This window comes from Aythya marila (genome assembly GCF_965140915.1).
Source record: "Aythya marila genome assembly, chromosome: 15".
Taxonomy (NCBI): Eukaryota; Metazoa; Chordata; class Aves; order Anseriformes; family Anatidae; genus Aythya; species Aythya marila.
In genome coordinates this window covers 6,050,017-6,067,331 of record NC_139056.1, presented here as the reverse complement: position 1 = coordinate 6,067,331, position 17,315 = coordinate 6,050,017, and the positions used below count along the sequence as shown (strand labels likewise).

Here is a 17,315-nt window from a genome sequence, read left to right as displayed (position 1 = left end):
GCCCATGGGAGCTCCTGGCACACCCTGGGCCAAGTCCAACCCTTGTGCAGAGGTGACAGCGGGGCTACGGAGCGGTGCCACGCTGCAGCGGGTGCCCGTGCCCCGCACGGAGCCCTTTGCAGGACGGGAGCTGCACGAGCCCCCGAGGAGCGAGCTGCGCTTCCTCTCTTTGCACGGCTTCCTTTTGGGGCCTGCCAGAGAGCAGCGGTTCCTGCAGCACTTCCTCCGGTCCCTGTCACTGCAGCCTGCTCGGGGGCAGGCCCCTTAACCCTTCCTGCACCCACGGGGGGTGAACACCCCGATATGTCCCTATAACAAGCCGCAGCCCCTCGGGGTGTCTCTGCCGGGGGAGGGAGAAGAGACCCAGGTGGGATCCTCGTGGCTGCGCCCTGCTTCCTGATCCGGCCAGGGCAAGTGTGAGCAGTAGGCCACGCTCAGGGACACCCGAGGGACACGGGGACGGGTCCTGGCTCCCTTAGGTACACTTCACACCCGGATGGGGAATGCCCTAAGGAAGACCCCATCCCATGCAGGCTGTTGAGACCGAGCAGATGTCTCCCTGCACACCAGGCCCTCGACATCCCACATCCCACATCGATATCCTGGGGCTGTGACAGTCCCAAAAACCAGCGTGTGCTCCCCGTGCCGGCTGGGCACACGTGTGGGGACAGCCACGTCCCCCCCTTACCCCGAGCTAACCCCAAAGGGACACCCCGGGTGCTGGCAGGGGTGCGGGTGCGGGATTTGTGCGCGGGCAGCTGGGGTGGGAAGCTAAAAGCAAGGAGGCTGCCGAACCCCAGGGGCTGGGAGCCGAACACACCCGTGCCCATGGGGGCCCCAAATCTTTCCCAAAAGCAGCGAGACCCCAAAACCCCCAGCAGCATCACCCAGCCCGCTGCTGGCACCGCACCCACGCCTGGGAGCCACCCGGGAACCGGAGCGGCTTTGGGGAGCCCCGGCAAGGGCTGAGCACCCCGGGGCCGCTCCGGGACCCTCTTGGCCGGTACCCCCCGGCCCTAAAGCGGCACCCCCGGGTTATTTTGGGGGGGGACCGGGGCGGTGCCGCCCGCCCCAGCCCGGCCCCGCCGCCCCGCGCCGCGCCCGGGGGAGCCCCGGGGAGCCCCCCCCAGCGCTCACCTCCCTGCGGGGCAGCCGGGCCTCGGTGTGCCGCAGCTTGGACGCCTTGAAGCGGTTCATGGCGAGCCGAGCCGAGCCGGGCCGAACCGGGAAAGCCGAACCGAGCCGGGCTGGGCCGGGCCGGGCTGAATTGAGCCGAACCGGGCTGGGCTGGGACCCCCCGAGCCGGGCCGGGACCCCCGAGCCGAGGCGATCCGAGCCGGGCCGGGCCGGGCGGGGCTGCACCGGGGCGCCCGAACCGAGCCGAGCCGAGCCGGGCCGCTGGCCACGCCCCCTCCGCTCTAACCACGCCCCCTCCGCGCTGGCCACGCCCCCGAGCCGGGCCGGGCGCGGCGCCCCCCCACACACACACCCCGATGCAGCTCCAGGGGCCGCGGGTTCGAGACCCGCCGAGGCTCCTCCGCCTGCGGACCGGGTGTTGTGTGCCTGTACACGGCCTGCGGGGTGCAGCGAGGCTGAGGATGGGTGCTGCCGCCCCCTCTTGTCCCGCTGGGGTTATTCGCAGCCGGCTGTGCGCGCTGCGCTCCCCGCTGACGGGACTCGGCGGCAGCCCCGGTGATGGAGGAGGGAGATGGGTGCTGGGAACACCTCCTGCCCTCACTGCAGGACCGCGGCCACCTCCGGGAGAGGAGCCAGCGCCTCAACCCGCTGCCCGCACCCCTCCCGGGCAGCAGCAGAGCGGCCCCAACCCCGCGGTGCCCTCCTGTGGGGTCCGGAGCCACGCAGCAAGCCCCCTCCACCCCTCACCGCCCTCCCTCCACTGCGCACGCGCAGCACCACACCGCCCCCCGCCGCCGCCGCCACGCATGCGCAGCGCCGCGCGCGGGCCAAGATGGCGGCGGGGAGCGCCGCGCGCTGGCTGGGGGCTGCCGCCGGTGCCGCGCGGGGCTGCGCACGGGGACCGGGGCCGGGCCGGGGCAGGGAGCGGGGGGCGCTGAGGCTGCCGCTCCTGTGGCTGCTCCGAGGGCTCGGCCCCGCGCAGGGACCCGCCGCACGCCGCCCTTCGCTGCTGGGCGCCGGGCTGTGGGCCGCGGGTGAGGCGGGGAGCGGGGCCTGAGGGGGGCTGAGGGGAGCCTGGGGCCGCCTCACCGCCCCCTCACCGCCCCTCTCCTTCTTCTCCTTCTTCTCCCTCAGGCCCGAGCCGTGTCCCGGCCTCCTCCTTCCACAGCAGCTCGGCGGCCCTCGCCAAGGAGGATTACTACCAGGTGCTGGGGGTGCCGCGCTCCGCCAGCCAGAAGGAGATCAAGAAGGCCTACTACCAGGCACGGCCCCCGCCATACACAGCCCCCAGCCCGCCCAGGGGCTGCTTTCTGCCCCCAGGGCGCTGGCACCGAGCTTTGCCTGCTGCCTGAGAGGTCTTGGCTGCAGCAGATTGGTGCTCTCTGTCGCTAATGTTTGGGTTTTTTCTCATTTAGCTGGCGAAGAAATACCATCCCGACACAAATAAGGATGACCCCAAGGCTAAGGAGAAGTTTGCGCAGCTGGCAGAAGCCTACGAGGTAATGTTGGGGGGTTTTATTGGCCTGAGAGGGAAGAGAATGGGAACAGCTCCTGGTGGAGGTGGAGTGGGGATACCACGTCTTCACGTGCGTGTTTGCTGTAAGAGGACGGCTGATTTTTGACATCTTGTGCTTCAGGTGTGAGGGCATCTGCCCTAGAGGTGTCTGCAGCGAGTTATTTAGCCCAGATTTCTGATTTGCCTGATCATGTTTTGGGCTCTTTGCGTTTTGGCTCTTAGCAATGAGGGACTGGCAGAGTTGGGAAAGGTGGTTTCTGTGGTGGAGTTAGTGCCTAGGTCAAACAAACAAACAAACAAACCTGCCAGCAGTTACCAGCTTTCTGAGACAAAGGTACGTTCCACCGTGCTCCATTTCTGCTCTCCACCTTGCTTTGTGCTGGTTTGCCCTCTGGCGGGTTTCAGGTTTCCTCCAGCACTCTTACCACCAGCTTTCATTCAATATACGAGCAACGAAATATACAACACAAGTTATTTGTGCTTGTTACGAACCACTAAGACCTTGTCATGTTGCTGATGCCAAGCTTTTCGGTGATCTATATGATCACGAAGGCTGGGGCACTCTTCTGAGGACACAAAGGTCTGAGTGAGCACCATCTGGTAACAGACAGCCCTGAGTTCCTTTAGGGGGGCTGCCCAGGACAGCCAGGCTGCTCGGGACCTGGTCGCTGTCCTGATGGCATCGTTCTTTGTCCCCAAGGTGTTAAGTGATGAGGTGAAGCGGAAGCAGTACGATGCTTACGGCACAGCCAGCTTTGATCCTGGCGCAACAGGCGCCGGTGCTGGTGCTGGGCGCCAGTACTGGAGCAGCGGCCCATCCATTGATCCGGAGGAGCTTTTCAGGAAAATCTTCGGCGAGTTCTCGGGGTCCCCTTTCGGCGATTTCCAGAACGTCTTCGACCAGCCGCAGGAGGTAAGGAGATGCGCGCGTTTCCTGGGGGTGTGAAGCTGCAGAGCTGGAGGGGGGCAGCAGGCTGCCAGGTCGCTCCTGGTGTGAGTTTAAGCAAAGCGTTCGCTCTGGGAATATCACCACATGAGCGTCCTGCTGTGTGTGAGGGGGTGTTCATGGTAAGCCACATGGATATACTTGCCACGCCTCCAGACCGAGCATTTTTTTGTGGACTTCAGCTATTTCTGGTGTTTACTGACCCGGTTAGTGCTGCCAAGCAATTTCCAGCTCTGTATAGGCAACTTTTCTGCTCTAAGTTGCTTTGCATGTGTCTGCTTTGTGCTGTAATGATGAAAACCACAAAATACCTTTATAACTATAAAACAAGCCTTCCAGCATTGAATTTGACTGCTTAATTGGCTTAATTTTGCAAGTTAATTGGCTTCACTTTGCAGTGGAGCCCATAATAAAGCAAAAAACATTTATTCTTCTTTGTGCTGCAGCTGAACGCTCTTTAAGTCTTGACAGCCTGGATTCACATGATGCCTTCAGATGTGTGGTGTTCAGTGCTTCCAGCTGGCAGTGGCCTTCCTCTTACAAACAAACAGTTTTGTGGAGTCCCCTTTTCTGCTGAATCCCCTTGCTAAGAAAGAAAAGAGTTTATTCAGGAAGAGCAGATGCTTTCTTTGGGAGCAAAAGCCTCCGTCCTTACCTGTTGATGTATTTCTGTTCAGTAAAACCTTTGGAAATACTAAAGGTCTTTCCTGAGAGCAGAAAAACACATGACTTGTATTTATACTTGTCTCTTTTCTCTTTTAAAATCTCCTTTCTGTTACACGATGGTATAATCATCATTCCTGAAACGTTTGCCATCCTTTTTATTTATATGAGACAGGCTGTTGCTTCCCAGATTGAGGCAGAACATTTCCGAACGAGTTGTGCATCCATCTGTTTCTTTCCCCCTCTGTTACCCAGACACATTTAAGCACAATTTGGTATTTGGCAAAATTCCAGTTTGCTTAAGACCCCACCACACATGGGTTGTGGACTGACGGCTGTTTCCCATGCAGTACATCATGGAACTGACCTTCACCCAAGCTGCAAAAGGTGTTAACAAGGAGATTGTGGTGAACATCAATGACTCCTGCGAGCGCTGTGGAGGGAAAGGGAACGAGCCTGGTACCAAAGCGCAGCACTGCCACTACTGCAACGGCACTGGCATGGTGAGTGCTCAAAGCGCAGCAGAACCTGCCTCTCTCCCTTACCGGGCCGAGTCAGTCCCCTCCACGCCGAAAAATTCCCACTGCACTCATCGGCTTATCTTGGGTGAAATCAGGTTAATGTGGACTTGATGTTAATCTGCGTTAGGAATGTTTTTTCTAAGTTAAAGGCGTGTTCTGTCCAGCTAAAGCAGTGCCTTCAGGACGAGGTCAGTTTGGTATCGTGCCCAGTAAACAATATTTACCTGATGTAACAATTCGGACATTACGTGGGCATACTTTGAGTGGAGGGCTGGAGGGTGGAGCAAGGATAGCTGAAGGACAGTCATGAAATGAGAAGATGTGTGCTGCTGACAGGAAGGAAAGAAGTTAGTAAAGAAATAATCAAGCCTTGGGCTTTTGATTTTCCATGCATCAAAATGGAAACTGGCGATCAGTCTGTGGCCAGAATAGCTTGCTGTGCAGAACGGGTGCAGTTGGCCAGAGGACAAGGCAAGCCTTTCCCACTGTCTCCCTGTGTGACGGGTTGGTCCATAATTTATTCTCCATAACTTTTCCTGGATACAGCAGTAATTCCTGCAAGTGGCTTGTCCTTGGGCTCCTCAAGATACAGTTTGTAACGCCATGTGAACTAGCGCTGTGAGGAGTCTTGTTCTTCTGCGTTACATCCTGGAGATGAAAGTGTTGCGTCTCCCTTTCCCAGGCCAGCAGGCGCTTGGTCATAGGCGTGATGATTTTCAGTGGAAATCAGCATGTGGTGATGGAAGCTGAACCTGATCCAGCTTCTCACAGGCAGCATCCTCTTTGGATTTCTCAGCCTGTTTTCTGCTCCAGCCCTTGTTAAAAGATCACACTGCCCTCCCCTGCCCTGTCAGGCTGTATGTGTGATTAGAAGGACTCACGTCTGCCGGGCCAGTCACTGCCAGCGGTGCTGTGGAGGTGAAAAATACGACCTCAGTACTAAATATTTGGATGATCTGTGTTTTCTTCACCAGGAAACGATAAATACGGGCCCCTTTGTAATGCGATCTACGTGCCGACGGTGCGGCGGTCGTGGTTCCATCATCACAACCCCGTGTGTGGTGTGTCGAGGAACGGGGCAAACCAAACAGAGGAAGACAGTGATGGTTCCTGTGCCAGCAGGTCAGTGCTGTGTTTGTGCACTGCTGTCTGTTAAAGGGGCTGTCGTTAGTTATTTCTGCTGGGCTAACAGCAAGGCACTTGCCAGGTACAAACGTCAGGGCAATGTAAAGAAGCTTTGCTGCAGATAATTTAATCTTCAGAACAAAGCAGATCAATAGCTTGGTAATTGAAGGCATTAGCAATGAGAGAAACTTTCTGGCTGTGCGTTTGTACCTGGCAGGTAAAAATATTTGCTTTGCCCTTTTTGAGCTGAAATTTTGTTTCTTGCATGGATCCTTCTCGGCAGTTTTTGAAGAGTGATGCTTTCAAAAGATCTTAACTTGAATTTTCCATCTGTCCTTGGTGAAGCTGGTGGAGAGGGTGGGAATCTTTAAAACCTGAGCTTAGCTCAGAAAAGTTTGCTGATTGCTTCCCTCACCAGAGAGGACAAACCAAGCAGTGGGACTGAAGACTTGCTGCTTTGAGACCGCCTTGGGTGACCAGCATGTAATTTTCCTGTAGCTTGTAGAGGCTGCCCAAGGCTGCCCAGTGTTTCTTAGGCTGATGTGTTTCTCAGGAGAACTCTGTAGGCATCACCTCTGGGGTACTGGTGTGTGCTGGACCTCTGCCCTTTGGCCGTGGTGCTGGGCTCATGGCGAGGGGCTCGCTGTGCCTCTGGTCGGTGTTGTGCCTCCGCTTGTGGTGTGCGGACGCTGCTGCAGTGGCAGGGACCTCACAGGGAAGCTGTGGCATTCCGGTAGCATGCAGATTATAAAACAAGATGAACACAATAACATTCCCTCTTTTTTTCTCTCTCCTGACTGCAGGTGTTGAGGACGGGCAGACAGTTCGGATGCCTGTGGGGAAGAAGGAAATTTTCATCACGTTCAGGGTACGTATCCTTACAGCTCTTTTCCATTCTTAAGTTGGTTGCTTGTTCCCTTCACAACGGCCTGGGAAGCCCGACAAAATGGGGAACGAGAGGAGGAAGAGCAAGTGATCCTTCCAAACAGCTGAGGTAACGTGATCCGTGTGAACTTTCTGAGATAGCAGAAGTTCTGCATTGTAACAAGTTGAGTCTGCTCGTGAAGAATTGTGCTGCTGGTTCTGGGGTGAGGCCTTTGTGGGAGTGTCTATCGAAACACAGAGCAGGTTCTTGGTGCCTTAAGAATTTCACTTGGAGGCTTGAAGGAGGCGTCTGTCTGCAGTGGTGGGAGTGCTGAGGAGGGCTGGAGGAATGCACGTGAGGCTGGCTGGTCAAGTGTCCTGTTGCAGATTTGCATTAAGTGCTGCTTTGCACATTCTTTGTAGCTGGGGCCCTCTTCTTGTGTAGGTATTCTGTTATATGCGGGAGAAAACTCTTTTTTTTCAGTACCTTGGTGGTGCAGGAGGATTTAATTCTCTTCCAGCTTGTGAGGCCACTGCAAAGGTTCCTGCTTTCCTTTTTTTGGGGTACTGGACAAGACGATGTTGTCTTTGTCTCTGCAGAATCGTTCTGACACTGAATTAACAAACGGGATTAGAGGAGGGAGCTGCTGAGATAAGCAGCAAACATCCCCCTGAGCCTCTGGCTAGTTAAGGTTATGTCAAGAGCTGTGATTTTCTAGAAGACTGAACGTTAACCTAGACTTGTTAGCCACATGGTTTGTAGGCGGTGAAGGGTCTGGCTGTAGCTTTCTGGTGTTCTCTGCTGAGACCTTTCCAAGCAGTTTACCGTGATAACTTTGTATTGTTCTGCTCACTACTTTTTGCAACTGCCTGCCTTTCAGGTTCAAAAAAGTTCCGTGTTCAGAAGAAATGGCGCAGATATCCATTCAGACCTCCTTATTTCAGTAGCACAGGCTGTTCTGGGAGGTACAGCCAGATGTCAAGGCTTGTACGAGACAATCAATATCACGGTAGGTACCGTTACGTGGAAGAGCTCGGGCATAGATCACTGTGGGACATCAGAGCCCCACTTTGCTGCAGAGATGCTGCAGATCTCCCAGGTCCCCCAGTATCAAGTGCCAGACTTCTTCAGCACTGAGTGTCAGGTAGCTTGCGACCTGCTTGGGCCCACCTCCTTTCCAGCTCACTGTGTGGGGACAGGGACAGCAGCGGCTGGGTGGATTGCTGCACAAATCCCTTCCGAAGTTGGCTGAACCCTGCTAGGTTCTTTACAAGCTTTCCCGTCCATGTTAACTCAGCCTCTGTACATGTTCAGATGCATGAACCTACCAGATTTCTCCCATCTTATTTTGAAGCCTGCTGGAGAAATAATAGATTACAAACACGCAACACAATTACTATGTAAATGCATACAGTGGAATAACAAACGTGCCCCGTGTGTGTTCACAGATACCCCCTGGTATTCAGCCAGACCAGAGAATTCGAATGAGTGGGAAAGGCATTCCCAAGGTTAATAGTTACGGCTACGGAGACCACTACATTCACATAAAGATAAAAGTTCCTCAGTAAGTAACGCAAGTTTCTGGGAAATGTTGGGCTTTTTGCAAAAAAAAAAAAGAAAATTGTTCAGAAAGATTTTGTGAAAAATTCTTACTGCTTTGTCAAGATCTGTTTTGAATTTTCCTTGGACAATTAGAGTCATTCCTCTGCCTTTTTTTTTTTCCCTAGTGTGAGGTAGATAGGCAGACTTTTGGACTTCTGTTGTGTTTTTTGTTTGTTTGCTTACTGTTTTTGAGAATACAATTTGGCAACACAGCTGTAAAAATCCTAAACCCTAGAAATATATAAATAGTCACGCACATGGATTTCTGCCACTTTTTGTCAGGAACCCAGTTATGTAAATTCAGTGTTCTGGCTCACAACACGTCCATCTGTGCTCTTATACCTGCAGCTTCAAGTAACTGAGCTCCTTGGCAGTTGTTTTTCACCACCCTCTGCTTCTGTGGTGAAGCAAACTTTTGAGTTTGCATTGCTGCACGCAGCAAGGGAGTTCATTTCCTGAGGCCTCCCCCCACAGATGTTCGTGCTGCTGCAGCTCCAGATGTTTCTCGCAGCACTTGAAAAGGTTTTGCCGTTTCCCTACAGTTTGGTGAACTGCAGTGGGTCATCTCTCTCTTCTTCCACTGGGGCTTGCTCTTTGTAGATTGGTCACAGGGATTTGTGGTGAATGCCAGATTGATCTAGTGCTTCCAGTAGCTGCCTCTTGCGTGTGCTGCCCGAGGAGGTGAAGGCAGCCTGGTGATGTCTCTGAAGGCAGCCGTAACCACCAGCTCTGTCTTTGACCTGCAGGAGGCTGACGGATCGCCAGAGAGCCTTAATGATGAGCTATGCTGAGGACGAGAGAGATGTGGACGGCACAGTGAACGGAGTCACAAATACAGCGTCAGGTGGGCTGGGGGAATTAGTGCTCCTTCCCTGGGGAGGTGGTGTGGGAGGGCACAACGCATCCCGGGGGCTTTGAGGGACAGCAGAAGGTGAGCCGAGGTGACTGTTGGACGGCGTGTCAGCACAACCTGCCAAGCGTGTTACTTCAAAATTAGTTTCAGTGAGATGTTAATGGGCTGTGGCACAAAGCCTCTTCCCAGGGAGTATTGCTCTGATAGTCACTGGGCAAAATCGGTGTGAACAAAGAGCAGGTACTGCGATGCTCCAGGTCCTGACAAGTTCTGGTGAGTCTCGCTGTGGTGAGGAATGCCTTCTGCTGCTGGCTTCTCCCCCTGGGCCAGAAGTAACTTGTCATGGTAGCAGAGGTGGAAAAAGCGAATGTGCTTCAGGCCAGCTCTCTGCGTGAGCTAATCCGTCCTCAGCGTTTGCTTCTGGCTGCAGTGGGGATGTTTCTCCTTGAAAGCTGAAGGGGAGTACTGCTGTCAAGGTTACTCTGAGCCACACTTGGTGTGCGTGGGGAAACCTTGGCTAGGAAGGTTTGTTGGTGCTGGGTGTTGGCTCCAGTCAGCAGAGAGCATCCAGCATGAGGGAAGGCATGAAGTCAGCTGGGAGCTTTGCAAAGCTGTTTTTTCAGTCCCAGATTAAAACCTTGGATCCAGCAATTGTTTTTTAAGTGTCAGTGGTGAGGTATCTGGCAGCAATAGCAGCTGCAGGCAAAATATATGCAGAACAGTAAGGCAAGACAAACATTTTGTCTTTTCTGCTAGCAAAACAGTGTTTTCTTTCCCCTTGCTGGAACAATGAGCTTCTTAGTGCCTGTTAGATTGGGGTTTATTTTTGGTTGAAACCAAAAAGGGCATTGTTGACTGCGTACAGCTAGGCAAAGGTAAGCTTTTCAGAGCTGTGATTGTGGGAATTTAGGTCTTCTCTACCTCACGTGCCAAAGCCTGTGATATTGGAAGTTCAGGATACTGGAAGGTGGACTCTGCCATATCCTTACCAATGTTATGTTTTGTAGTGCTTTGATACAGAAGTGAATGGGATTGTCTATTCCACTGCAGGTAACATTAAAGATGCATCTTGGAGGGAAGGGGAGAGATCTCTTAAATGCAATTAAACAACAAGGTGGATTAAAACCAAGGCCAGTAGCTTGCAGTATTGAGACAGGCTGCTGCTGAAAGCCTGTCCTTGCTCTGGGAGGCAGAAAGTACCCTGAGTGGATGCAGGCACGTTCTGTTACAGGCCTCAGTGTTTCAAGCCATTGCATCAGTCTGAGCTCGGGTGTTGGCTGTGGGAGGATGGGGAGGACTGGACTTTGTGCCCTCTGTGTCCCAAAACAGGCTGGGGAGGATTTTGGGTTTTGTTATGGATGGTTAGGCTGCAGAAAAAAACAGAGTAGCAAAGAGGTTTCCTTTGTTTTTGCTGTAGCCACTTCTCAGAAGGACAAAAAAACTTCTCAGGACTCTTTTATATAGGAAGACTTTGCCAGCTGCTGCCAGTAAGATTCCTATCCAGGCACTTGTTCTGAGATATCTGTAGCCTTTTTCATTCTAGCCTGAGTTCAGTTTCTCCTTGATACTGTTTGTGAGAATCACTTACAATGGGTTCCTGCTGTGGTTTCGCACTCCTTTGCCCTGAACGTGACACAGACGATGGATGAAACATGGGCAGATTTTTCCAGGGACAACTAGTGTAGCTTTTTCTTCTGTAGGGTGAAGTCTAGAACCTGCTTTCAGTGGCAGACTCGGTTCTGGGTGCTTGTGTTCTGTCAGGCCTCTGCCTTGCTTGTGCAGAGCACAGGAATCCCCTGGGCAGCTGGAGGGCTGAGGAGAAGGGAAAGGACTGACACTACCTGGGCTGACGTCCTTCTCTTCCCCTTCTGGGTCCAGGCTCTCCGGTGCTTTCAGAGTGGCCCCGGTACCGCCACTTGCTGCCTGCTGCAGCCCCTCACGGGCAGAAATACTTGAGGGTGCTGGCAGAACCAGCTGACCCGACCCTTCCCAGTCTGAAATAACTCTCTCCCTTTGTCAGGGGTGCTGGCTGCTGGTGGGAGACGTAGCTGGGGCAGCCTGAGGAACGTATCTGACTGCAGCCCTTTGCTGTTTGTGTCCAGGTGGCAGGGCCACGGCTAGAGCTGGCGCAGGCGAGGATAGGCCTGAGGCTGAGGAGAACAAGGAGGGATTCCTTTCCAAACTTAAGAAAATGTTTAGCTCCTGATACCCATCCGAGGTAGGAAGCCTCTTGTGTTTTGTTGTTGATTTTCCCCCACACCAAGCGGAACTTGCCCTTCTTGGGAGGTGGAAGAAGCGAAAGCAGCGCGTTGCTTCTCACTTAGCCTCAGGCCTTCCAGCCACTGATGTGACCAGCCCTAGCTGTCCCCTGCGACCTGGAGCAAAAAAACAGGGCCCCAACTGCATTGTTGCTGCACCAGAAACGCTGGAGACAGCTTCAGGGAGGTTGGTGGCCTCCCCTGCAGCTCCTGGGAGTACTTGTTCCCTCAGGGACCGTCCCTTCTCCAAGCACTGAGGGTGTTCCTGTGAGCTGGCAAAGCTGGGGCTGGGCAGTTCTGCTGCTGCTGGGAGGAGCAGCGCCTTGCTGGGAGGTGCAGGAGGGGCCCGTAGAGCCTCTGGTGCTGGTCGTGGGCTGACAGCAGCCCACTTGGAAATACCCCCTTGGATTCCAGGGGCTCAGCTTCAAACTCTTCTGCTCCCTGTGGGTGACAAGGGGTGACTGCAGGTCAGGTGGGATGTGCTCGTGCTCCAAGGCAGGCTGGAGGGGTTGTGCACCTCAATCTGATGCATTCGGGAGAAATTAAACATTTTGCTTACTTCAATTGCAGGGAAACGTTCTACTGGAAACTAAGAGCCAGCAGCAGCAGATCACCTTAGCAGTCGGGGATGGATCCTTCTGGCAGCGGGCTCTGGAGAGCGAAGGATGTCGGTCAGCAGCACAGTGAGAATCCCAGCTGGAGGCCACAAAGCACCGCGGCACCAACCCTCATCACGATACAAAAGCAACCCAGCGTCCTAGGAAATGGTAACAATGGAAGATGCCAGCTTTGTGGTAATGTGGGTGTCTCCTGAGGTTGTTCCACTGTCCATACTGCTGCTAGAAGCTTATTTGGTTTAAAAAAAAAAGTATTATTTAGAATCTAAACCAGTGGAAATGTGAAAATAAAGAATTGTCCTTCCAGCACAGAGCGAAGCAGTCTGCTGTATGGAGCCCGAGATGGCTGCTGTTCACTCAGGTGCCCCTCTGAATGCTAGACGTGCGTGGTGAACTTGGCACTGCTTATCTTCTCCTAGGAGACTCGGTGTGCCCGTGGCTTTTAAGCCTGTCTTCACAACAGTCTCCCGTGCCCTTCTAGCCGCCCTGCATCGCGCTCGCAGCAGGATGTCTCCCTTCTGCTGGGACTTGTCAGAGCCCAGCTGCCCCGGCCTCCTCCGCAGCCAGGGGGTTTCTTAGTCCTGCTGATTTCCTGCACGAAGCGCAGAGGTGGGATCTGCGCTTTGCCTCAGGTTTCCTCCCCCTCCTCAACCACCTGAAGTTACTACGGAGATGCTGTTGCTTCTGAGCTGGGACAAGCTTGTCACCAAGCCCTTTGCCAGTTTGGACAAACTATTTTATTGTTAGTGCAACACCCATAGCATAAACGATCGGTCAGAGTCATTGTTCTACATGTGTGAGAATGCAAGTGAAGTGGATCGCTCCTTCCAGGAGGAGCTGAGCTCTTGCAGTGAGTATTTTCATGGTTACAGTTGCCCGCTGTTGTTAGCTATGCCGTGCAGGTACCATCAGCCCACACACTAATCGACCAGCTAAACAAGAACATGTCGTAGTCCTGCCCTTCTTAATTTGCTGAAATAAAGCACGCGTTGCCTCCTGATTAAATTGCCTGTAAAGTGATTCTGTATCCATGTAAATAAGATTGATAAAGATATTTAACACTGTGCCTCGCTGCGTTGTTTGCTCTTCCCCCATCCTGCCCCTGGGGGTTTGTCTTCGCTCCCTTCCCTGCCCCGGTGATGGGCAAGGGATGAGGGGTGGCTCTGGGATGGGGGCGCAGGGCTAGGTGATGGGGTCATGCCCACACCTGACTTCAAGCAGGAAGACAGCCATGGCCCAGAGCTCACCCAAACAGTACCTTTGGGGGAGGGAAAAAGCTTTTTAAACAAGTCTTAAATCCTAAGGCTGGATAATTGTGAAAGTTATACTCAGCTGCTGAGGGCAGTGTTTGAAATCAGCCCTGGGAGCCCAAAGGCCGGGCTGCAGCTGCTGGGAGCTGTCTGGGTTGAGGAATCGAGCTCTCACCCCTTGGGGCTGCCAGCAGCAGGCCCTGTCTCTGCAGAGATGTGGCACGGCCTACCTGTGATGCCTGAATGTGGTCCAAAGAGAAGCTCCAGCCTGCCCTGGCACTGCTGTGGGTACCTGGTGGGGGCACAGCGCTACTGGGAGCTGAGTGCACGACGTACGGTATGCTCAGAGCTGCCTAGGGAAGTGTGCGATCCCAAGAAACCAATCCCACAGATGTGAAAACACCCAGAATCACTAAACACCTCCCTAAATTCAGTGTGCGAGGCAGTTACAGCCACAGCCCCGCCGACATGCCACTCCTGCATGTGCCCCTGGATGGCAGCAGCCCCCAGGCATGAGCAGAAAGCTGCCTGGCTCACGGCCTCGGCCAGGTCCTGCTACCTGCTGCAAAAGCTTGGGTGGAAGATGAGAGGAGGAATGGTCAGAAAGCAGCTTTGTTGTCTGCCAGCCACTGATGGAAGGTGCGGGCCTTGGGGTTGAGTTTCATCGTCAGCTCCACGTCGCGCTCTGGCCTCAGGGTGTAGAAACGGAACATCGCAGCCAGCTCCTTCGCTCCCGGGAAGCCAAGTTTCTCGTACTCCTCTGGTGAGATCTGTGGAGAGAATCAAGGAAAAGCACCGTCTGCACAGGGCAGAGGCTGTAGGGCATTTCTCTTACACCATGCAGGGAGGCCGAAGAGGGCTGCGTTACAGCAGTCTGCTGCATTAATTTCCACAGGTGAGGAAAGATCTGCTGCTCAGCGAGTCTATTGGGTAGGGTCCATGAGGCCCGCCCAGCCCATCCTTCCTCCAGTGTAAGGAGAGTGTGTGTAGGGGGACATCACACAGCAGATGCTGAGGAGCTTGCTCTGCATCCATCCTGAGGCAGCTGCCTCCCAAATCCTCAGCCACGTGGCAGGGCAGTGTCACTGAGCACCCTGCGGTCCCATCTGGCAGGGAACACCAGCTTCCCACCCCCCTCAGCAGCATCAAACACACCGAGGGCGGCTTCCTACCTTGGAGGCTTCCACGGTCTTGCCCGTCTGCTGGGAGAAGGCAGCGGCGTACTCTGCCACGGTGAGCTTGCCGGTGCTGAGCCCGATCACTCGGCCTACGTACTCCTCTGGGGACTTCAGCAGGCTGAGCACGACGGGGCCCAGGTCCTCCACTGCCATCCCATCCATGGGGGTGTCCCCCATGGGCAGCGCTGTAGGGGAGAGAGCGATCCCAGTCAGAGCGCAGCCCTGTGCAAGAGCCCAGCTCCCGCAATGCCCAGTTTTTGGCACCCTGGCCCTGAACACGAGATGTGGAAAAAACGGGATATTTTGAGCCTCTATGTTCTGAGCTGTGGAGGAGCCCGCAGAGGGGATGGTTCCTCCAGGCCAGGGAGCTTGTGCTGAGCAGAGAAGTTGGGGCAGCGAGCTGCAGAGCGAGAGGCCCTGTCTTACCCAGGACAAACGCATCTCCTTGTGGGGCCTTCTCAGGTCTGAAGCAAGAAAGGAAATTCTCAAAGTAGCACGGCATTCGGATAATCGTGGTGGGAACACCGATGGCCTGGAAGTACTCCTCCACCACGCCTTTGCCATCGAAGTGGGGCACCTGGAGGTGGCCTCCCGTCAGCTGCTGGACGTTCTCCAGGCCGCTGTACACCACGTGGCGCAAACCCAGGCGCTTCGACAGATCAGCCAGCCGCTTCCCCTGCGTGGAGAGTGACACTGGCCACGAGGAGAAGCAGGGCTCCCATGGGACACACGCAAGCTTTCATCCCCACACACCCCTTCCCCTTCGTTCCCCTGGGAGGGCAGGCAGCATCCAGGGGACATGCTCCACACACCTCGTGCTCTGGCCAGGGCTGAGCAGACCCAGCCAGGTGGAGCAGTCCTCCGCTTACACATCCTACTTTAAAGGGTCACAAACCCTCCAGCTCCTCCGCCAAGTGCACAAACCCCAACCCTAATCACCTACCAGGGACCTGCCCGAGCAGATCTTACCTTCTGAAACCACCAGCCTCCCCTAGGGTGAACTCCTCCCGTTAGGGAAAGCCCCGGGATTTCTGATGCTGCCACATGTTTTGGCCCCAAAGCTGTAAGTACAGCAGAGCGCAGGCAGCCACAGTCCTGGCTCCCTTTTGGGAAGGCTCTGTGGGGCTGTCAGCCCACCCTCCACCACCCTGAGTCTCAGGGCATCTAACTGTGTGACAACGTGGGTGCAGGGAATGAGTTCTGGCTTTGCAAGGACCAGGACCCGATCCATTTGCAAAGCCTGACCATGCGTCTGAGCCAGTGGGGCTGGCGAGGCTGCAGGAAGGGCTCTGAGAGCACCCACACCCTGCTGCCACACGGCTGTACCCCCACCAGGTGAGGGGTCTGGGACAGCAAGGCGCTACCTGCTCCACTTCCCTCTCCTGGCTGCAGTGCTCCCAGAAGTCGGTGACCACGAAGGCTCCGTAGGCGCCCGCCAAGGCCGGCTCCAGCGTCCGCCCATCGTCCAGGTCCGCCGCCACCACGCGGGCCCCCAAACGCCTCAGCTGCGTGGCCGCCCTGCTGCCGGGTCTCCGCGTCACGGCGCGGACCTCCCCGGTGCCCTCGGCCAGCAGGGCCCGGACCACCGAGCCGCCCTGAGCCCCTGCGGCCGGGGATGAAGCGGGGCCGTGAGCCGGGGGCTACCAGGCCAAGCCCCCAGCCCCCAGCCTGCCCCAGGCCCTTGCTCACCGGTGGCCCCGAACACGACAAGCGGCCCCTGGCCCGCCATGGCCTCACCGCAAGCACCTCGGCTCCACTCGGCTCCACTCGGCTCCACTCGGCTGCCTTCGGCTCTGCTCGGCTCCGCTCGGCTCCTTTTGGCTCTGCTCAGCTGCATTCAGCCCCATTTGGCTGTGCTCTCGTGGGAGCGTTACTTCCTATTATTATAGGACGGACAGACTCGGATCACTTTAATTACAGAAAAGGAGCCTCACATCCCTGCAGCCAGCCTGGAAGCTGGGGCCGGGGCAGGCTGCGGCAGCGAGCATGCTGCGAGAATAATCGCAGCCCTTTGTATGGAAACCACAGAAACACAGCATTGTGTGACCCGAATTATATCCGTTTGTGTAATATTGATATTCATATTAATATATCTTATATATAATATATAATATATAATATATTATATATTATATATTATATATTATATATTATATATATTATATAATTTATTATATATATTATATATAATAATATATATATATAATATATTATATATTATATATATTATATATAATATAATATTATTATATTATATTATATTATATATTATCAATATTCATACTGATATATTAATGATACATCATATTAATATATTAATACATAAATATATCAATGCATTAATATATTTAATATATTTAATATAATTAATATTAATATTAATATTAATATTAATATTAATATATTAATGCATTAATACATTAACCATATTAAACATATTGTATAAATATGTTTATATAATTTTATATATAAATTAGTATATATTTACTATATTAATATATACTTTTATATATATACGGGTTCGTATTAATATATATAAGCAAACATATGGGCACATGATACTAGCTGAAAAAATAAATAAACGTCCCTTTCCCCAAGACCTAAGGGCTGTACAACGGGCATCGGGGATCTCAGTGGGGCTTCATTCACGCTGTCAGAAAGGGAGCGACCCCTTCCCCACGCAGGACACGCTGTTCCCACCCCACACGCAGGGCAGGCGGCAGCAGGCAGGCCTGGCATGGTGATGGACACCCAGTGGGGGACACCCGCTGGGGGCCTGGAGAT

General features: G+C 54.1%; 3 protein-coding genes across 4 annotated transcripts in view; 1 reads left to right on the top strand and 2 right to left on the bottom strand.

Annotated features, from left to right (window-relative positions):
• The window catches only part of LOC309884029 (mitochondrial import inner membrane translocase subunit TIM16-like), a 38,965-nt gene extending 37,581 nt beyond the window's left edge, over nucleotides 1-1,384 (bottom strand). For both annotated transcript variants that reach the window (XM_082772641.1, XM_082772639.1), the window contains exon 1: nucleotides 1,138-1,384. In XM_082772641.1, the coding sequence (XP_082628767.1) occupies nucleotides 1,138-1,197 (60 nt within the window). In that variant the 5' untranslated portion in view covers nucleotides 1,198-1,384. The remainder of the gene's footprint in view (nucleotides 1-1,137) is intronic.
• A 309-nt stretch (nucleotides 1,385-1,693) lies between these two features.
• On the top strand, nucleotides 1,694-13,167 carry DNAJA3 (DnaJ heat shock protein family (Hsp40) member A3). The gene is made up of 12 exons (XM_082772901.1): nucleotides 1,694-2,171; nucleotides 2,272-2,399; nucleotides 2,553-2,636; nucleotides 3,354-3,566; nucleotides 4,613-4,765; nucleotides 5,758-5,905; nucleotides 6,712-6,776; nucleotides 7,654-7,782; nucleotides 8,222-8,337; nucleotides 9,122-9,219; nucleotides 11,331-11,446; nucleotides 12,057-13,167. Exons 1-11 carry the CDS (start codon nucleotides 1,709-1,711, stop codon nucleotides 11,432-11,434), a joined length of 1,701 nt encoding a protein of 566 aa, XP_082629027.1. The 5' UTR covers nucleotides 1,694-1,708; the 3' UTR covers nucleotides 11,435-11,446; nucleotides 12,057-13,167.
• Nucleotides 13,168-13,282: 115 nt separating this feature from the next.
• On the bottom strand, nucleotides 13,283-16,393 carry NMRAL1 (NmrA like redox sensor 1). Its single transcript, XM_082772902.1, has 5 exons — nucleotides 16,221-16,393; nucleotides 15,896-16,134; nucleotides 14,958-15,207; nucleotides 14,526-14,716; nucleotides 13,283-14,123 (listed from the first exon to the last, which is right to left on the bottom strand). Exons 1-5 carry the CDS (start codon nucleotides 16,366-16,368, stop codon nucleotides 13,953-13,955), a joined length of 999 nt encoding a protein of 332 aa, XP_082629028.1. The 5' UTR covers nucleotides 16,369-16,393; the 3' UTR covers nucleotides 13,283-13,952.
• Nucleotides 16,394-17,315: the final 922 nt, after the last annotated feature.